Source organism: Odontesthes bonariensis, chromosome 10 (genome assembly GCF_027942865.1).
Source record: "Odontesthes bonariensis isolate fOdoBon6 chromosome 10, fOdoBon6.hap1, whole genome shotgun sequence".
NCBI lineage: Eukaryota > Metazoa > Chordata > Actinopteri > Atheriniformes > Atherinopsidae > Odontesthes > Odontesthes bonariensis.
The window spans coordinates 17,873,713-17,896,076 of NC_134515.1; the positions used below are offsets into that span (position 1 = coordinate 17,873,713).

At 41.2% G+C, this 22,364-nt stretch overlaps 1 protein-coding gene across 1 annotated transcript; it reads right to left on the reverse strand.

Annotated features, from left to right (window-relative positions):
• Positions 1–1,356: 1,356 nt before the first annotated feature.
• Positions 1,357–21,976, reverse strand: gnai3 (guanine nucleotide binding protein (G protein), alpha inhibiting activity polypeptide 3). Its single transcript, XM_075476593.1, has 9 exons — positions 21,141–21,976; positions 12,879–12,921; positions 12,342–12,483; positions 12,097–12,254; positions 10,995–11,123; positions 9,878–10,007; positions 7,602–7,755; positions 6,642–6,851; positions 1,357–2,998 (listed from the first exon to the last, which is right to left on the reverse strand). The coding sequence occupies exons 1-8, from the start codon at positions 21,256–21,258 to the stop codon at positions 6,661–6,663; spliced, it is 1,065 nt and encodes a 354-aa protein (XP_075332708.1). The 5' UTR covers positions 21,259–21,976; the 3' UTR covers positions 1,357–2,998; positions 6,642–6,660.
• Positions 21,977–22,364: the final 388 nt, after the last annotated feature.

Consider the following 22,364-nt stretch of genomic DNA (forward strand, 5'->3'; position numbering starts at 1 on the left):
ATTGTCATTAGAGCTTCAATAAGGGCAACTGGGCCACTTCTTGGATCTTGAAGACGTTTCACCTCTCATCCAAAAGGCTTCTTCAGTTCTGAACAAGATGGTGGGGGAGTTTCAGCTTATAAGCAGAGAGGGTCGTTGCAGTCACATGCGTCACTGAACCCCCTGGCCACCGTCAGAGTCATTATCACGTATGAATTGTCTACCTGCCTGAAATAGTGAGTTTTGGTCACAGGAGAAAGAGTGAATGGTTGTCAAACTGCCTGGGGAGGACAGACAAAACTGCATTGGAGGTGCAGGGAAGGTGATACTAGACCACTTCCTCTTTTCAAAGATGTTTTTTCCAGTTGAACATTCCTTGACTCCTCTCTCAAACCATCGGTCTTCTCTGTCCAGAATGTGTACTTTACTGTCACCTTTTCCTTGAGATGTAGGTGCACTGCTGAGTCGTGACCTGAAGAGCTGGCTCTCCTGTGTTGTGCCATGCACTTGTGGAGCTGTTGTTTGATCTCTCCTATATAGGGGTCCGCACACTCCTCACTGCAATGCATTGCATACACAATGCCACTTGTGTTTGAGTGTTTTGTCCTTTGGGTGAACCAGTCTCTGTCTGAGGGTGCTCTTGGGCTTGAAGTACACTGGAATGTCATGTTTGGAGAAGATCCTTCTAAGTGTAATTACAGTATGTTCTTCTTAGTTTCTCTAAAAGTTTGGTCCAGTTGTCTTTCCTGATTTGACAAAGGCCCAGTTTGGGTATCTACAGGTCTGAAGAGCTTTCTTGGAGTGCTGATGTTCCTTTTGTTTTCCCTCAGCCTTAGTAGGTACACTCTCCACCCAGTGGTGTAGAGTTCTGATGATAGCCAGTTTGTGTTCTAGTGAATGGTGTGAGTCGAAAAGCAAGCACTGGTCAGTATGTGTGGGTTTCCTGTAAACTTCAGTGTTAAGACTTCCACCCTCTTCAATGTACACTGCGCAGTCCAAAATCGGCAGCTTGTGGTCTTTTGCATCTTCCCTCGTGAACATGATGTTGCTGAACTGAGTTGATGTGCTGGATCTCCTAGTTTAAAACTGAAGAAGCCTTTCAGATGAGAGGTGAAACATCTTCAAGATCCAAGAAGAAGTCCAGTTGTCCTTATTCAAGCTCTTATGATTACCATGACCTGGATGACTGAGAAACTTCATCAAGATACAGCATTATTTTTGCAGGTAGGCGTGGAAGTGTACTGCTGAGGCCTTCTTGACATAGAATCCCTTTTAAAAGCTTTAGATTCTGATTAAATGGTGAAACCTATAAGGACAAATCTGTGAAATTACATTTTTCCCTTATTATCAACAAAGGCAAGAAAAACAAACTTAATCTGATTTGGCATTTGGCTTCTTCCATAACTTTTAAAAGCACATCAGTAAGCAAGAACATTACAAATTACACACTCTTCTTGAAAATTCACGACTAGTTTTTAACGATCAGCAAATCAAATACAGCTGAGTGATGAAGTTAGAGAACTCTGGGAAAACCAAGTTAAAAGGAATAAAAAATAACACCTTGTTGGCTTCAGTCATCTCATAAAATCTAGCATATCACCAACCAAATTCCAACCATATAAATGTACATTTTGTGTCCGAAGATTGAAAAAAGGTGTCCCCATTTACTATCATGTTGACTTATAGTTTGAATTTATTTTGTGTTCGCACTATTTACAAGCTGTGGTGTGTGTGGAGCAGCTGGAATACATTTGCCCTCCACTCAGGCATACAGAGTTGTCGCTGAAATCTAAAAATACCAATCTGACTGACCTCATTCCCCACACTGTTTAGGTGAATTTGTGCCTGAATAGTTTTTCACGGTGGATGACATCTGATTAGCGATGCCTGTGAAAGAAGCATAGTCAGACAGCTTTGTGCCATCATTCAATAATTTTAGAATAAGCCAATATAATTGCTCTTATTTGAGACAAGCTGTACATGTAAATTCTAAACCTTTAGGAAACAAAGGTACTATGACTTTTCTGTGCAGGAAGCAAACTCTCTAACCCAGACTGTACCTTATTACAGAATATAATCGAGGCAGACTTCCTTAGTATGGCCAGAGAAATGGCCCCTGGCTTTATAAAACTATAACCCCAATTTTTATGTTTTCAAGTCTTGATGTTTCTTTACGATTATCTAGATGACTTCAACTTTACCTTGAGAGAGAACCACATTCTACATAACCCTCTTCTGATTTGATACCGTAAGCCGTACTTAAAATCTAAAATAGAAAAACAGACAAACGATATACCAAGCGCAGTTAAGTCAAAATGTCCTTTCACCGATCGATTTGCAGTGATGTGTCTTTAGAATAAACAGAGTACAGAATACAGTAAGGTCAACTTGGAATTAAAATAACTATGTTGACATTAAGAAATCATCAGACTATCAAACTAATCCTGGACCCAAATAATTACTTTCTGTTCTGTACATTAAATTGCTCACCTTAAACTCTATCAAATACACAGGTTATTGAATTCATACAGCCAAAGATGTGAAAATGATATAACTGACACTAAAAGTTAAAGTAAAACATAACAAATGCAAATAATTATTGAAAAGAATTTGATACACACATACAGCTGAGGCAAGACACCACAAAAGAAAACTGTGAACAGAATTGACATTTTAGCTGTGAAGCAACTGTGAAATGCAGTGATGGATCTTACAGGCAGGTCTGCTTTGGTTTTTCTGCAGATCACAGGGAGACTACAAATGCATGAGAGAAACTGAAGTGACTCCACCTGCCTGTGTGGTGCAAAGTTTTTACAGGAGTCACAGCGATTACTTCAACAGCGCTCCACATCTTAAAATGTGTTGAGAAACCGTAATCACTGTTGCAAATCCCCACATTTTGTGCAGTTGACGTCCTACACGCACCACGATCACATGCTTAGTCTTTAGTAAAACGTACTTTCCAATTTGCTTTCTGTTGAAAACACATCCCAAAAGTCCTGATTCCTCCAAACAAAACCTGTAAGGAAAATGAAAATGAACATAAATATGTATAGCTACAATGTATAATAAACACAATATGTGCAATGATCCTAAAATGTACATTGAAATATACTTCTTTTTTAATAAAATAATGCTGTGAATGTGTGTGTAATGTTAAATAAATGATTGGGTTTAAAAAGGCAAAAAAGGAGAAATGGAGGGACATTACGGGCAAATTTCAAAAACATTTTAAAAGTAACCTTTCCTACTTGGAAATATTTCTTCTTGTAAAATCTAAACAGCAACATTAAGCATGTTAGCATGCTAAAGTTAGCATGTGACAGTACTATGTTCAAGTTCTTTATTTAAAATTATTCATGCTACAGTTATAGAAAAATGTTTAGCATCTTAAATTTTAGCAAGTTTGTGCAACAATATCTTCACTCATTTTTATAATCTTGTTTTGAATTTTAATTAAGCTACATCAAAGCATTAATTCGTTTTTTTTTTTTTGCTTTGTTTTTAAAGATTTGTGTTTACATTAATTGCAATTAATATATGCACAATTGTAATTGCAATTGATCTATTTTTGAACCAGTGAACAATTTGTGTCATCATCAATCTGAAGCTTATTGTCACGCCCAGAGACTCATGTTTTTAGTTTTCATGTTTAGGTTATGTTTCTTTTCAGTCCATGTTTAGTTTTCCCTTCACTTCCCTCACTCAGGCCATTAGTTCATTCCCCTCACCTGTTCATTCCGCACTCAGCTGCACTCACTCCCCAATCACCCTCACTCCCTATTTAGTTTCCTGCCTCCCCTTTCAGTTTTGTCGGATCTTTGTTACTGTTATGTGATGCCACGTTTCCACGCCACATTTTCATCCAAGCTAAGTATTTATTCCATGCCATGTCCTTGTTCTTTTGTTTTGGTTATAGCTTCGTTTTTCTCCGGCTCTGCCGCGTTTTATGTTGATACTTTGTTTTTTGTTAATAAATCACCCCTTTTCTTTGAAAGTCCGCATCCGTGTCCTCCCCTTCTACACCACACCTGACAGAAAGATCCGACCAGAAATGGACGCGGCGGACTACACTGCCTTCTGGGAGCTGGCTGGGGACTTCTGTTGCCTCTCATCGAGCTGCACCTCCTGGGAGAAACTGAACTCTGCCAATGAACTAATTGACTTTTTTGTACGAAAGCAGGTTCTCAGGCACATGTCAGGAGTGACGCACATCTGGGCAGAGGTGAGGGGTGTACAGCGCGCTGCTATGCTGGATATCTTTGGCATGGAGCCACAGAAGGTAGCCGCGCTGTACACACCCTCCCTCACCACTCCAGCATCCCAGGCCCCAGCCCCAGCCGTTCCCGAGCTGGCCCCAGCCGTTCCCGAGCTGGCCCCAGCCGTTCCCGAGCTGGCCCCAGCCGTTCCCGAGCTGGCCCCAGCCGTTCCCGAGCTGGCCCCAGCCGTTCCCGAGCTGGCCCCAGCCGTTCCCGAGCTGGCCCCAGCCGTTCCCGAGCTGGCCCCAGCTATAGAGGCCTCCGGGCCTGACTCCGAACTCGACCAAGAGGCCGCAGGGCCTGACCAAGAGGCCGCAGGGCCTGACCAAGAGGCCGCAGGGCCTGACCAAGAGGCCGCAGGGCCTGACCAAGAGGCCTTAGGGCCTGACCAAGGGGCTTTAGGGCCTGACCATGACCACGAGGCCACAGGGCCTGACCACGAGGCTTTAGAGCCTGACCACGAGGCTTTAGAGCCTGACCACGAGGCTGTAGAGCCTGACCACGAGGCTTTAGAGCCTGACCAAGACCAAGAGGCCACAGGGCCTGACCACGAGGCTTTAGAGCCTGACCACGAGGCTTTAGAGCCTGACCACGACCACGAGGCCACAGGGCCTGACCACGAGGCCGCAGGGCCTGACCACGAGGCCGCAGGGCCTGACCACGAGGCCGCAGGGCCTGACCAAGAGACCTCCGGGCCTGACCATAAGGCGGCAGAGCCCGACATGGACTCACTAGTTCGAGCCCCTCCCTCCCACCCCCAGACTTTGGGGATGTCTGGGATCCATCCCTTAAAGGGGGGGCTCCCCCCCCGTCGGAGGTCCGTCCGACCGGGGGACGGTCTCCACCTCCTGCTGCCACGCCACGGGATGTCTGGCCGCCCGCCAGACCACCGCCTCCTGCTGCCACGCCACGGGATGTCTGGCCGCCCGCCAGACCACCGCTTCCTGCTGCCACGCCACGGGATGTCTGGCCGCCCGCCAGACCACCGCTTCCTGCTGCCACGCCACGGGATGTCTGGCCGCCCGCCAGACCACCGCTTCCTGCTGCCACGCCACGGGATGTCTGGCCGCCCGCCGGACCACCGCTTCCTGCTGCCACGTCATCGGGGGTCCGGGCGTCCGCCGGATCACCGCCTGCTGCCACGCCGACGGAAGTCTGGGCGTCCGCCAGACCACCGCCGTCTCCTGCCGCCACGCCGACGGAAGTCTGGGCGTCCGCCAGACCACCGCCGTCTCCTGCCGCCACGCCGACGGAAGTCTGGGCGTCCGCCAGACCACCGCCGTCTCCTGCCGCCACGCCGACGGAAGTCTGGGCGTCCGCCAGACCACTGCCTCCTGCTGCCCGAAGCCGGTACCACGCCCGTCTCTGGTTCCCCGACCGGCTTCGAGCCCCTCCCTCCCACCCTTGGACTTTTTTGGGGTGTCTGGGATCCACCCCTTGAGGGGGGGGCTCTGTCACGCCCAGAGACTCATGTTTTTAGTTTTCATGTTTAGGTTATGTTTCTTTTCAGTCCATGTTTAGTTTTCCCTTCACTTCCCTCACTCAGGCCATTAGTTCATTCCCCTCACCTGTTCATTCCGCACTCAGCTGCACTCACTCCCCAATCACCCTCACTCCCTATTTAGTTTCCTGCCTCCCCTTTCAGTTTTGTCGGATCTTTGTTACTGTTATGTGATGCCACGTTTCCACGCCACATTTTCATCCAAGCTAAGTATTTATTCCATGCCATGTCCTTGTTCTTTTGTTTTGGTTATAGCTTCGTTTTTCTCCGGCTCTGCCGCGTTTTATGTTGATACTTTGTTTTTTGTTAATAAATCACCCCTTTTCTTTGAAAGTCCGCATCCGTGTCCTCCCCTTCTACACCACACCTGACACTTATTGCTATCTGGGCATGTTTGTGAAATTATATGAAAATCAACAATGAACATATTGACTAAACTTAAAAAGCAGTCAAACATTAAGATATAAGGACAATGGTGGGTTATATTGGCAGATGCTAAAAGAGTTGTTGTTTTACAATACAATGACCTTAGTACACCAGAAAAAAGGCTGAAAATGAAATAGGTAATTGGAAATGCTTCTTATCATTTTTTGTGCAAGGAATATGGCTGAATCTAGAGGTCGGGAATTGCTGGGTTTATCACCTTTTACTGCAAATGATTATGCAACCTTTTTTGTATTTTTTCACACTATTTATTAAAGGTATTTCACACAATGTTATTGCATAGTATTAAAGCATAATCACAATCAATATCGACAGTCCTGAAAGTGATTCAAACTGTCATTAGAACACATTCATGTGGGGAGATGCAGCTCTCTAACATTTGAAACTGCTGGGTTTGGCTGTGTTCCAACATCTCTTTAGTGTTGTAAAGGAGTACAGCTAAAAGTCAGTGGGCTGACCTGGAAGGTGGCTGGAGCTTTAGTACAGTCCAATCTCCCTAAGATTGATCTTAATGATGACGTCGGTGACAGCATCAAACACAAACTGCACATTCTTGGTGTCTGTGGCACATGTGAAGTGGCTGTAGATCTCCTTGGTGTCCTTTTTTTTATTTAAGTCCTCAAACTGGCACTGAATATACGCTGCTGCCTCTTCATATGAGTTCCCACCTACAGTAAAAAAAAGAAAGTTGGAAAAAAAGATAAATAATCTGTGGAAATAGATCTGTGGCCAGTTAAAGCTTTTTTCCCCCCACTGTAACAAACTGAAGTCCTCCAGTGTTGATCTTTGTTGATGCAGGTTTGTGTTTCCATTGCTGTTGGATCTTTGGTGCGTCCAGCTATTTTTTTCATTTCACATGCAAACAGAAACAGTGCAAAAAACTGCTGATATTTCACGGTTGGTTTTCCAATGGGGATACATTTAAATTCAGTGTGTGACAATTTTATAGGTACACATTAATTGATGGTCCCTAATAAAACCCACTAACAAAATTCAGACATGTGTATTTCAAAGCTATCAATAGATGTAACAGTCAAAATTCATAATGCAAATTTAGCAGGATGTTTTACCCAAATTGTCAAGACAAATATATTAATCATTTAGCTTTGTGTGTTGATGTTATGTTAGGTTGCTTGTGGTTTACTATGCAGATAATGTATAAACAGGTCTAATAAATCTATATATGATGAAATCGTTAAAGACAAAAAACACAAGACTTTTATCTTGCTGGTAAAATTGCAAACAATGACAAATCATTTGTAAATGCTGAGACGCAAAAATTTCCTGGTAGTAGACGTTTAAATGCAATAAAAAAATTCATTAACATGAAATATCATAACCCTCAGAGAGTGATTACACAAAGGCTGAGAGTTCCAGATGAGATCTTCAACAAACTGCTAATACACAATTTGTCTCACCAGAGTATTCAGGGTAGCAGATAGTGAGCGGGCTCCTGCTGATCTTCTCTTCAAACAAGTCCTTCTTGTTGAGGAAGAGGATGATGGACGTGAGTGTGAACCACTTATTGTTGCAGATGGAGTCGAACAGCTTCATGCTCTCGTGCATCCGGTTCTGAGGAAAACAGCAGTTTTGAACTTGTCCCAAAAGAGACCTTTCTTACAGAAGACTTTTTGACGTGTCACATACTGCATTACATTTAGCTACTTTGCTTTGGCATGGCTTCAAAACCCCACAGCCACAGAGCTGATTGGTGCCAGCTGGTGTCAAGCCTCTCAATTTGAATATACTGTAGTTCAGAAAGTGACACATGCTGGTCATGCTGAGCTGGAACAAAGGCTCTACATAAACATACATAAAAATAAAAAAACATGTGTAAACATGTGCATTGTAAGAAGACAGAGTGAGTAAAATCACATATAGAGCTTGTAGTGGCTGAACCCGGATGTCTCTGGCACTGTAAAATCTCGTGGTCACAGTACTTTGGCTTACAGACACATGAATAGAGCAAAGCCATCATTAATATGGTTAATAATGATTCGCCTGCTATGACATGTCAAAACATCCTATATCAACTATATGTCATACAGAGTGACACTGGTGGGAAAAGTAGTCAGTGATTTGCAGCCACAAGAACAATAACTCATGGACGCAAGTAAACAACGCGTGGGAATGGCGTGGTTTATTATTACTGCGTGACCTTGACTTTTAATGTGAGATCAAACTGCTTGAGGAAACTGTGAGATAACTGTTTATACTCCAATAAACACAGTACAGTATTATATAATGTTACACATTTGGGTCACAACGACTGCAAGGAAATGGCAGCGTTGGCACACTAACAGGTTAGAGTTGTTTTGTCAGCAAGAGTGGAAGCAACACAAGATGAGTCAGGTGGTTTCAGCATTGGGCCTGATCAGTGTATGTTTTAGATAGAGTTTATATAAAAGATGGAGAAGCGTGGTTGTAAAAAGAAGTGTGACTATACATTATTCTGTGAGAAAATGACTTCTTGCTGAATTTATTTCCCCAGTAGATATTTCTGTAATGAATTTAGCATTTAAACTGCTAGTTGCAAGACTTCTTCATGACAGGATGATTTTTCAAAAATCATGGTCCCATTTCATGTGAAACAGAAGAATAAAAAGGGCATACTTTAAGGTGGGTCTACCTTGTGGTTGACATGTTGTTTATCCTATGAGCATGCGCAGTTTCCAAACCTCTCATGCAGATGTACCCCTCACTTGTAATGCCCAGCTTAGAAAAATAATATGTTTATAGCAACTTGTTTAGGTTTTTACAAACCAATGGCTGACACCATTTTGGCTTCTTCCATATTTTGTGTTTAGTCTGTGTTCTGTGTCAGTTGCTAGGGTTATTGCTTTAAAATCTATGGTCAAATAGGATGACATATAACAAAGAAACAATAACTAACTAACGATATAAATGACTAAAATCTTGCATCATTGTGAGTTTTACCCTAACCCTCCACCTGCATTCTTGTAGATTTAGTAATAAAAAAAAGTCAAGCAGACCATTTGTCATCCCTTCTTTGGTTTTTGGGTTTGGACTGAACATAGTCACCGTTGTGTCACCCACTGGTTTGTGGACTACCATTTAGGCTGTCACCATCTTGAATTTTTTACAATCTAAATTGATGTGCAAGGGATAGATCTGACTCCGAGAACTCAAGGACAGTGAGCATATTAACTGGGTAGTGTCCGCAAAATCCATCCATCATTCAAAGTCTCCCTTTCTGTGTTTATGGATAAATGTATGCCTTTATGAAAATTACATTTTTATAGTAGGGCCTGAATTGTTTTGAGTATTTTGCTTTATTAGGCAACAGTACTGAGTTCAGGGAAAATATAAGCTTTGTTTTGCTTGTACTTTTGTTCTTTGGCTGAATCTATCTGAAGAATTGAATTGCCAGACCCAGCACCAAAATTAAGTGAGAGTTAAAAGTGTGATCACATATCATTTACTAACTACCACACCGTGCTAAACCACCAGAGTTTAAAAGTTATTGTGATTAATCACCTGATTAAAACAACATAGAATGAATTCAGATATCTTCATGCTTTGTGGTAATAGCTGTCCAGAGCTTACCCAATTCTGTCTGCAAACAATGAATTTCAATTAGGTTTCCACATTCATAAACATCATCAACTCTTGGCTTTTAATTCCAGGATTACTAATTCATGGCCACTCTGACCACAGTGTATCCATCACTTACCATCTCCTCGTCCTCAGCCAAGACAAGGTCATAGTCACTGAGCGCCACACAGAAAATGATTGCAGTAACTCCCTCAAAACAATGGATCCACTTCTTTCTCTCTGAGCGCTGACCTCCAACATCAAACATCCTGAGGACACACAGAATCAGTGACTGCACGTAATGAATGAGTCTAGTCATAGCTGCTTAATGTAATTTTAATATCTGTGATTTCCATGAATTTTAAATTCTGGGAAAGAGCACAACACACATACACATAAACACACACACACACACACACACACACACACACACACACACACGCACACAGACACGAGGCATGGTGGTGATCTCACTTTGTAATCTCCTGTTTGTATGTGCTGCCTCTGCCTCCACCTGAGGCCCTCGGAGGCAAACTGAATCTATGCTAAGCTGACACAGAAATGAAATGAAAGAACTCTGTGTGCTGCTACACCAATTCAGAGATCACACATTTCTATGTACTGAGTGTCTTATTGGTCTACAAAGTCAGGAGAGAGAAGCTATTATGGTTAATGTTTCAACAATGTTTATAAGTACAGAAGCTAGAGAAAACCATATAAAGAAAAAGTGAAGCAATGTAATTACAAAAGTGTGTCAGACGGAATTCCATCAGTGTTTATAAAAGACTTGTGCATGTGCAGTCTGTCAAAGCAACATCATCTGAGAATCATCTGAGCACCTGAAACCAAGCTGTAAGGGCCAGAAACATTCTAAAATGATTCTATATGAGGAGAATGTTTTGATAATATATTAATATTATATATATATATTATATCATATATAACGATCACAGGAAAAATGTGCAGACAAGTTGGAGAATACTCAACTTGGAAAACAACTGAAAGCAATATACTTTCAGGTGGGACTGCATCTGATTATAGTTAATAGAACTGAGGTCTTTTGTAGCTACTACATCAGAGTAAGATCTAAAAAGGACCCTGCCGGATCTTTTGAGTGATGTTGTATCTTAACACCAAAGCATGCAATAAACCAGCTCAGTCTCCAACTGCCTGTGAAGCCTAACAAGCTGGTTCTATGGCACCAGCAGCCCATCCGAGGCTGCGTTCAGTCATGAGCAGATGCAACTGTTACTAACTTGAAGTAGAGATCTTTGAATGTGAAGTGAGTTTCCACGATCCCAGTGGTCTTCACACGTGTACGCAACACGTCCTGCTGAGTTGGGATGTAATTCATCTCACAGATCCTGTCCAAGTCGTTCAGGTAGCTGAGGGACAGAAAAATGGCGAATGACACATTTCCACATGTTGACAACCCACATTTGATCATCTTCAGCACAGTTGGTTTCCAAAAATGTTCTTGTGTTTTCTCCCTCTTTTAACATCATGAGGTTAAATGAAGTTATTTGGGAGCTTTTAAAACTTCACAGTGTATGGTGCAGCAGGAACATGTCTGTCAGATTTTGATGTCTGGTCATGTGGAAGACTCGCTCTGCACGAACACATCTGAGGACGCCACAGAACGATACTAAATATGGGCTCATATTTTTACGGATGATAAACATTGGCTCCTCGTGGGTTGAGTAAAAACAGACGAACTCCACTGGTTCCTCTTGTCGCACAGTGTGGACAAAGCGCACAGAAAGTCATGACAACTCGGCTGTTTTCACAACAAAGAACATGTCCTTCACACTAAATGACTTTTTCTCTCAGGACGAGTTTGGTATGTAGAGAAACAGAGTAAAGGTTTCATCCATGTGCGATCGGTACAATGAGATAGCACTATATTTAGTCCAAACCGCTTTGTTTAGATTTGTTTCCTGAACTATACCAGACCCTTTCATTCTGTGGTTAAATATCATATCAGTCAAAGACCATTTTGTCAAAATTGAAACAATATAAATGGCTGTAAGCAGACATTGTTTGTCAGAAGTCAGTTTCTCCTTCATTTCACTGCTGTCTAAGGAATGCATTCAGCTGCTGAACAAGCCGACACAGGACCAAGAAGGACAAGACATATCATGCCTTCCTTTGCATTCCAGTGAAAATGTTACAGACATGAGTCAAGTCAAAGTTCTAACTAAGTTCCTCTTAGTCAACGTTATCACCTTTCATTTGTTGAGGATGACAAGATTATGCCAACATCATGCCATCAGATAAACTGTATTAGTTACATGTAAATATGCTCATAATCCTGTAGCTGAACATTGTTTCAAGGGTGTTGTTTTGTGAAGTCCTCACTATGCGGCAGAGTCGTTGAGCTGATACTCTCGTGATCGATCGAAGCATGACTGAACTCCACTGTCGTTCCACAACCTCCGAATCACACCGGTCAGCTCTGCAGATATCACTCCTTCCTCCGCTGTGCTTGCCAGGGCAAACAGCTGGCGGGCTTCATCCTGGTAACAAAATCAATAATTGCTGACATTGCAACATTGTTCTCCTGGTGATTCATATCACAAATAAGGAAGTAGCTGTTAGCTTACCGCCCGCGCAGCATTCCCAAAGTCTATCTTCAGCTGGCCCATTGCTCTGATGATGGCCATGATGGACTGGATGGTGTTGCTGTACACCACCACTTTGTACTGTTTGCACTCCTCTTCCGAGTAGCCATCTTCGTGTATGATTCTGAAATAGACATCAGATCCGAATAAGCTTTTCCAGTTAACAAAAATACATAAGAGCGTGAACAACTGCTTTGACAAATATGGGACAAATGGCACATTAGGACATCTTCATGCAGCACTGTCATAAGCGCTGGAATTTTAGCTTCAGTAAGCATACAACATGCCTCTATTCAGGTCCTCCTAGGCTACAACTGGCCTCTGTGGCAGAGCAAAATGAGGCTCCTACTCTGCTCCAGCAGCATTCCCACAAATATGAGCTCAGCAGGCTGGCAGTTAAAGGAGGGAGAGGGCCTGTCTTTCATCAGTGAAACACAAAAATAGCACAAAGGTTTCTTACAGGAAGCCTAATATATCATGAGCACTGTTATCCAGACTGTGATAAATGTTGCAACTTACTTCATCTGCTTTACTATTGTGCTTTTCCCAGATTCCCCAGCACCTGGAAAAAGAAAAACATTGGTAATGTGAGTCAACTATCCCAGGAATCAACACACCACCTGAAAATGGCTGGAATTATTCAGATGTCATTTAAACACGCATCAAACAGGGCACAGTGTGTGTGTCTAAATTCCCAACAAAATGCTGCCTCGTGATGCATTTCAGCAGAAAACATTTACATGGAGACCGAGGGGGTATATACAGTTATTTGCGCTGCACTGATCAGCAATCTGATATACCAGTTAGCGGTTTGGTCGTATGAGTACATTCAATCTTCTTTGGCCATAGAAAATAACAGCAGTGTCATGTGGATAAATCATTTGCAACAAACTGGCTGTAAAATATATGCAGGATTTAACCTTAAGATGTGTAGGATCAAAATAAAATGTTGTGGGAACTGACATCAGATCAGTTGCAGCTTTCACAATATTCAGAATGTTTGACAGATGATTAACTGATGAGTTGAACCAGTGATGTCATAGCCTTGCAAAGCCAACATTACAACAAGTGATATTGTAATAATGATGAGTAGGAACATAAGCAACCGTTAAAGCATTTCTATGACAATCAGCCAAACAGGAAGCAGCAGACATGCTTCTGGCTGTTACAGTGTTTTTCCACTGGAGAGACAATCCCAGATATCGTGCTGTTCTGGGCGTCACAGAGCAGAGAGACCATAAAAACACCACATTTCACTCAAAGAGCCTGCCAGCAATTTGAAGCTCCCTAATAACAAACACAAACCTGTTCCCCACTGTGCAGGATAATAAAGGCGGCTCCTTTTCTTTTCAGATTTTGAACACTTTTCCACAAAATCTGAACAGCAACAAGCAGTGGAGTTAGTCAACAGAGAACATTTAATGTTAATACCTCCAAATACTGAGATTCCCATGGAGATCTCATGATACTTCAACTAACTGCCCTTATGCATGGTTTTGTTAATCATTAGGATTCACAGACAAAGACTTCTGAAAAGTGCAAATTGTGTTTGCTGGAATGATGCAATCATATTTGATTTTCATAAAAGTGTCTCATTATCTTTGTGTAACTGTATAAGTGAGATGTATCAAAAGCAGAGAAAAGCAGAGTCAGGGGCTGTGTGAAGCTGCTGGAATATCTTCTGACAATTGTTTAATTTAAAGCTTCAACCCTACATAAAGGAACGGCACGAACTGTGTATTGTATACTCAATATGTTATCAATTCATCTTTATTGCTTACCGACAGGATAATTATGCCAAAAAAAGTCTTTTTGCTTCTTATTTTTCGTCTACATTGCATGGCTTACATTTCAAAGTGGCAAAGGCCTTAAACTGAAATGAGATTCTTTTTGGAAGGGGGTTTGACATTTAAGGAAATGTTCTTATTCAGCTCCTTTCCACACATATGGTTCATATCTGTCTACTCAATAGGAAGCTGGAGCCAAGAGCTGGTGAGATTATATGAAAACCAAAATGAGCAGGATCCAGAGGTAAAACCAAAACCCCACCAGCCAACACCTTTAAACCTCACATATCAACATGATACGTTTTCTCAATTAAAAAAACGAAAGAAAACTAGACAAATAGTAACTCTGCAGAAAAAAACACAGGCATGTCATTTGTCCATCAATATTTCTTAAAGAGTAAATTAATCAAACAAGAAATTAACACTTGATGTAGGCTGTGGTGTAGTGCATAGTATACACACAGCTAAACAGAGTGTACTTTTATTCAAGCCATCACTGAATACATCCACATCTAAATCCCCTCTGATGTGCATCACACTCAGCTTTACCCAAATTATGTTGCTTACAGAAGTTAAAAAAATAGATGTTAAAAGTAACAATTTGCATTACTGGTGGGTTTTTGGGACAACAGCTAATTTCCAAGGTGCACCTACACCTCTGGATCTGGGTAAAGTTCTTTCTTTAGACATTAGACATTAGACATTAGACTTTAGACATTTTCAAATGAGCTATGTCTCTCTGTTTTCTGTCGAGTGGCTCAAGGTTTTCTCTAAGAAATTTGGTGTAATGTCATCACACACACACACACACAGACACACACAAAATGCTGTTTAAATTAAACTACATTTTTTCAAAAAACACTAATTTTACAGACACTTTTTCATGGTTTGGCCTGTTACAGTCACACATAATTGTGTGATGGGAATCATTTGAACTAACTGTGATAATTTGCATCAGCTTTTTCTTTTTTTCTTTCTCTTTTCAGGGATATAGTAACAGACAGCAAAAGATATTGGTTTGGCACTCCAACCTGGGCCTTTCGTCCTCTGTACATGAAGCACCACGCAAATTAGTTGAGTTATCCAAAATAAACACAAACAAAACAGGTTCCATTTTGCATATACGGTAGAACATGAAAAGTGGAAGCTGTTGTTACACAGGGAAATTTCTATTCACCTGTATAAAGGCAGAAGAAACTAACTGTCATGATCTGTGTCTTTTGGGTTTTTTCTTGTCTCGGTTCTATCACTTCGTCACTTTTTTCCTCAGTTCCCTCCTGCCTGCTCATTAACTCCTCAGTCTCACCTGTGTTCATTAATCCTCAGATGCACTTGTTAAAATTGGCTTTGTTCTTAAACATTAGGAATGAAATAAGTCTCAGTACTTTTCCATGATGACCTAAAGTGATCCAGGAGTAGAAAGACAAAACAATTGGGAAAGCAAGGGCAGATTCACACACACACATTGTTTTGGGCTGATCCAGAGAATATGACGAAGCATGTTGAACCTACTCATGTCCAATCATACTCGGTCGAATGTGAGTCCAACCTATGCAATAAGTACAGATGATAACCGGAAATCATGGCCAGTCTGACAGACTTCCTGCGGGAGCTCTGTTCCACTGAGCCCAGCGCTGATATGCTTTGATGTTTGACTACCAATAAACACTTCATTTTCACTTGAATTACTTCGGTCCGTTCTTGAGCCTCCTACTAAAAGAACCGAATCTAACACACTCATTCACCAATCACAGTATTTAGTCTCCTTGTAGTTTCACAGCATTTGTCAGATCCTCTCTTCTCCTCAGGTTGTCCTTCCGCGTAAACGTTGCTGCTTGGTTTTGTTTTCCCAGTTCATTCCTGTTCCTAGTCGTTTTTGTCAGTTCCTGGGTTCTGTTTTTTTTTTTTGTTTTCTTTTGCCACGCCTTTTGTTTAAAATAAATAGTTTTCTTTTCATTTTACCTCCTGGCTACCAATCTGTGTCTGCGCCTGGGTCCTCCTTCCTCACCACCTCCGACACGTGACACGAACAGAGATGTCGAATAAACATTTCTACCTCCGCATCATTTCCCTCCTTTTTCCTTCTTTATTTTGAGGTCATTAACTTCTAAAATTAAACACCATTACAGTGGTCACAAATTAACATTAATGCTATGGATTGAGTTGCAGGTTGATTTTAAGTCTCAGATATAGATAGAAACATGAATTAAAATCTATTTCAGAGCTTTCACTTTATTTTGTTGTACATGCTTGGCATTAGGTTAACTAACACTGAAAGCTAACAAGTGGCCATGTGAAGTCACTGAAGTCAAATGAAATGAGCTCACGTTGCTCCAAATCTGAAAGGGAGAGGCAAGCATCAGTTCTTACTGGGTTCAAGAGGCAATGAAATCTTGTGTATACATTCAACACTAGATGTCAAAGTCAGAAAACTACTGAGAAGTTATTTCCATAAACATCTGGGCTGAGTTTAAACTGGCAGTAGAGCTGTATTTGGCTTAATGCAACCACCACAATCATCAGAAACCACAGAATAAATAAGACTTAAGGCCCTGGAATTTAAAATATGGATGCTTGCTTCTTCTTCTTTTTTTTTTTTTTTTTCAGAGCAACAAGGAACAAGTCATGATGGTAACATATTTCGAATAAGGAAATATTGTCTTTACATTGTTTGTCATGAAAAATGAGGCAAAACGCACCCACACTGCCATTCTTTAGCAGCTGCATTTTGCTGAGGAGGATTAGTGTTGAGTATAGTATTCAGACGGCCGGCCAACAAGAATTAAATCTGTGAATTCTTTGGTTAAGCTGACAGCAGCAAAAGAGATTTAAGCTTGTCACACAGACAGAGAGGAGAGAACAAATTGTGTTGATCCCTCTCCTCAGTTCCGTCAGCCACCAGTTCTCTCATTCACAGCATCTCTTGGCTGGTTCCCAAACCGTGGCCTCCTGCCAGTTCACAAACCAACTTTACACAGGCAGTCATAGTTGTCCAAACCCATGCAAGAGTCAGACTCCAAACCAAGCCTCATTTAACAAGAATCTTAAATGCAGATTTTATTTTTTTTTTACGAATCTCTGTTTGTGGTCAAACAGGAGACCATTTTCATTGGAAGAGTGCACTAGCTCTAAAACTCTGTGGCTTTGAATAAAGAGCTGCAGCTGAGCTCCTCTTTGTTTTTCCCCTATAACTCTCCTGTTCCAGCACAGACAGGGAGTGACTGCCTGGAAAAATCCCTGTGGTCAGTATCAGAGAATAAATATTTCCATACAATGATATTTTACCCTCCATTGTAGTGTTGCAGGACCTAACGTATTCTAGTTCAGGAAGATGATGCTAGGATTCTTATGTTTCCAAAAGCCATGCATGCGTGACCTCACGTGAAATCTTAAAAGCCCAAACTGGCTTGTCTGACACACACAAATTAATCTAAAATCTATACAGGATAAAGCGGAGACAGTTGAACAAAAGTCACCCCACAGTTGCGGGTACTAACTCGGAAATGCTAGGAAGTAGATTTACACGTATAGTTTTGTTCTGCATCACTTCTAGATCAGTGTACAAGAACAATTGCAGCAAACAGCCAGGCAGCTCATGAGAAAGCTGCCTTTCATTGTGAGAACCATGCCTCTATCAGGAATGTGATCGAGAACACAAATAACAGAGAAAAAAGCAGGAAAACAAAAGCATGGAAATCAGTTTTGATTAACAACAAAGACTGCTCATATCCTGGAGTTCCTGCTGGTGGGGAAAAAAATTATGTTAGGTGAGATTTCTGTGGAAGAGCGGTGTGCAAAAACGTTCCTTGAGGGGCCTATATGCAACTCTTAATACTCATGTTCCAGAAACAGATCAGATAGAATCTTCAGAATTGATTACCTCTCTAATTCAGCTTCTCAGTGATCATAGCTGGTGAAGTCATCTGCTCTTTTTACAGACCATGACTGGCTCATTAGACTGGAGCTAACACATTCCAGTGCTTAGGGAAGGATTTTCATCACAATTAAAAACAAGTTCTGCTGCAACGTCCTCGTGACATCCCGCTGTATGAATTAATCTATTGTTACACATCCTTACGAGAAATCACGTATTAAATTTCATACATGGCACTTTCGTGGACTTTGTCATCATGTTTCAAGCCAGCTCTCATCAGATTATTTGAAAAAAAAGTTGAAGGGACAAGAAAGGAAAAACTTACAGAAGGAGCTGAGTATGCTGGTGTTTCTGATGAGTTGGGTCACATTATTTCACACTGATGAACTGAGTCAACTCTCATTTTTTAAAGACTTTGAAAGATTCCCACAGCACAAGATGTCAGCGCATTTTCATCATGCCATTCCTTTTATAGACTGGGAAGTCTTTCATAACATTTCATTTCAAAAGAACACTTCAATCAAAAAGCTGGACATCAATGTATTACAACACTGCACGAGTGCAATCAGTCCACATGGTAAACATGTAGTTCACACTGTACAGTGCAAAATATTTTGAAGTTGAAACTTCTTTTTCATGCAGAAGCCGTTCTAACGGACACTTCAACTGTTTCAATCTTTTTAAACTTATTTTCTAACACTTTAATGTTTTCCAATAAACTCATCAATTAAACTATTCATAAAGCAGCATTAGCTAAAGCTATTTTATGCAGCTATTTGAGTTTAAAAATACAACTGAATTCACTCTCACCACAGCGACATGATCTGATGTTGAAGGCGTGGCTGCATACTTTCATCGATAAAATGCATTTCACTTTACGTGGTGAATTGACGCAATTCTTTTGATTGCCTCAGAATGGAAAAACAAATTAATAAACCAACTCTGGCACCAGTACATTAGGCAGTTGCTCGGGCTTGATCTCACTTCCTGCTTTGCAGCTTCCCCACTGTAACATACAATAGCATCCAACATGGCAGTGATGAACAATCAGAAGTCTATCTGTGATATGTTAGGCTTGCTCTAAAGATTCTTCACAGTGCCCACCAAAATCTAAAAGAAATGCAAAAGAACCTCTCAAAAGCAACCGATTGTTTTTTCTACGCTGCACTTCTATCGATAAATGCCGAAGAAGAAGAAGAGTCTGTTGGTATAAATTGCTTCTTCTAAGTTAACAAAAACTGTTATTTTCATTTGGTTCAGGACTAATGAAAACAATGTTGTGAATATTACATTGCATGTCTGCCAGCAAACATTTCATTAATAATTTTTGCCAAAAAAAAAAAGATCTAGAGTCTGTGCAACTTTGTGAAAGTCTGAACCTTTAAGTTACCCTCTCATGGGTGTTTGTGGCAAAAAGCTCATACTGAATGCTGCTGGAAAGAACTGAATCCCCCTGGTACATCCATGCAGTCCAAACCCACACTGGAAGTACTTTTAGATAAGTGTCAACATAAAAGCAGGCAGTGCCGCTATACACAAAAAAAATCATTCTGATGTCTGGACACTCAGTGCTGATATAGTCTGACATCTTCCCAGTTTATTACAACTGATTACAACTCTTTGCGTGTTTAGTAAAAGTACATTAAACAAGAAATCTCCCTCAGCAGCCAACCACTTACAAGCCAAATAAAATGTGATAAAATGACAACTGAGCAGGATAAATAATACTTTGTGGAGCTGTAATTGTTAGTCTAATAATACATTAGTCATTCAAATGAAAATATACTGACAAAGAGTTAATGATATTCATTGTTAAGTTGTTCTTCCAATTCTGAGCATCACAGCTGTGAGTCTTGGAAGCTTTGTGCGTGCCTTATGTGATGGCAAACTCAGCGGAAGATTTAAATGATAGAGAATAAGAACTGACATCCGAAGGACTGAATGACCAATCAAGACAGAGATCAGATAAGCCAGTAATAATTAAAAAAATATGATGTTGTAAGTTTAAGACTCATCTAGATGGTTTGTTGCCAAGTGGAAGTCATAGAAGAGGCACTTGTCCACACTGGAAACTAGAGTAAGAAAATTGACAATAAACACCGCAGTGGACATCCACAAGAGGAAAATGAAGAGAGCTCTTCATCAGGAATTACTTTAATCTTTGGGAATATCTGGGAAGACCTCGGTCAGCCACTTGAGTTTGTTGCAAGCTCATGTCGGTACCAGCTGGTGAATCACAACATTTGAATCTCAACCTAAAGTGCATTAAGTCCTTTCTAAAACTGGAAAACATCACCTCAAGTGAGCTTATAATTTATTAGTGCGTTGGTGGAAGTTTTTTTAATTTTCGATTTTTACCATTTCCATTTACCTTTGGTTATTCACATCTTAAAAATGCTAAACATACCAAAACACAACAGAGGGTGAGGACTGTCGTCTATGAAAAAAAGTTGCTTGGTCTAAAATAAAGAGTCTACACTAATGAAATAAATATTATATCGCACTGGTACCAAAAGCTTGTCAAAATGCTACATAGCTCTTATAACCCTGTGTGCCATTGACAACGAGGGTTTTCTAAGTGTCACAGAAACCTTTGACGTTTTCAAATCACTACAGAACAAATGAGAGTGAACATGTATTTTTTCTAAAAACCGTCTGCCATAGTTTCAAAATAAACACTGGTGCAATAAGCTCAAATACAGATAAAAGCGTTTTCTACTGATGTCTTAAAGCTGGGGTCCTTGAACACTGATGACCCAGCTGACCGGGGTCAGCATTCACATGCAGCTGAAGGACTGCATTAAACAGACCTGCGGTGGTTACAACGTGCTTATTGACAAGTGACAACACATCCTCTCTTGAGCTTTCTTCTTTCCAAATACTTCAACATTGATAGAAAAAAACCCGACTTGCAGTCAGCCCTCTCCCCAACATCTGTTCTATTTCTGATAGTTCTGTCAGGAAAACGATGAGCCCCAGCTGCTTTACACCAACAGAGAGAGGAGGGGGAGGAGTGTTGGAGTCCCGTAAACTAAAGAACATGAGACTGCAGTGAAAGAGTGAAAATCAGGAGTACAGCTAACTAATCTGCATTAAAAAGCCATAAGATATCATTCATACCGAGCAGAAGCAGTTTCACCTCCTTGGAGGACTTATCTCTGTCATCTCGCAGGTTTTTGTCAATCATTTTACTCCTTTCTACCGCAGCTTTGTCCTCAGCGCTGATAGTGCAGCCCATTTTTGCTCTCAATCAACTTCTGAAATTTGTCGGATAGGTGTTACAGCTGCTCATCAGTTGAAGGGAAACGCAGTCCAGCAGCTCCTGGGTCGGTGTGGGCTGAAGTTTCCCAGCCAGAGAGAAGCGCAGAGGGGGGAAAGGCGTTGGCACTGAAAGCTCTATCCAACTAAACCCACAGGCTGAGCTGCCGAGCGCGCACAGCTTCAGTTCATCCACTCCAGGCTGTCCAAATGATTCAGTGTACGACTTCAAACAGAAGTCCCCCAATATAGGCTATATATATATATTTATATATATATCTTTTCTTTTCTTTTTACACTTTTATATCCAAATGTGTCTGTAGTCTAAATGCGCGTCATATCATGAATCTAAAAACAAAAATAGTATCCTTTCTGTAAGAAAGCAAAGTAACAAGTTCAGCATTTATAGAGTAAATCATCAATAAAAGTCACTGGATCTTTTTTCCCCATAAAAGTGATTGCTCCTGCGCAGTGGCGCCTCCATCCAGCGGATCCAGCTGCAAAGCAAGAAAACGGCTCTGAAAAAGGGAGGGACTGCCGGGAAATGTAGTTGCTTCTGAACAACCAGCTATGTGCTCCCTCCCCGATAAAGCCTCAGTGTTGCCCAGAGTCGTCGATATTCTCCTCTCCAACCGATTAACCCACATTTAATTAAGTTTAAACGCTGAAGACACTTGTGCACCTTTAGTAGTTTCTCGTTGAAAAGCAGGAGTCTGTTGTGGTGTGAGAGCGCCCTCAAAGGACTCACAGCTGAACTGCAGCTAGTGATATGAAATACGTAGAATTCGTCCACTCTGCATGAGGGAAAATGCAGACGTCTGCAGTCAAGAAGTGCCGCAGTTTTACATAAATATAACACCTAAACTTCTTTCTGGATGGCTGTGATTGAAAACATCGCACATATTGGACTTAGTTGCAACTGCAAGGTGGCGAATCGCTTCAAAGTAACATGAAGAAAAAAGTATTTTTTATTAAAACAGTTTCATGTGATATTCCAGATCATTACACCTAACGCCAGACTGTAAACCCCTCTGGAGAAGAGGTGAACTTGGGTCCAGTATTTTAATTAGTCTTCCCAATCAATAA

What these genes read in the sequence shown, in the direction of transcription:
- gnai3 (XM_075476593.1), bottom strand. Translation starts at nt 21,258, where the DNA reads ATGGGCTGCACTATCAGCGCTGAGGACAAAGCTGCGGTAGAAAGGAGT. An exon ending in ACAATAGTAAAGCAGATGAA is followed by an intron (nt 12,484 to 12,878) that starts GTAAGTTGCAAC and finishes TGTCTATTTCAG; the next exon opens with AATCATACACGAAGATGGCT. An exon ending in TTGGGAATGCTGCGCGGGCG is followed by an intron (nt 12,255 to 12,341) that starts GTAAGCTAACAG and finishes TTTTGTTACCAG; the next exon opens with GATGAAGCCCGCCAGCTGTT.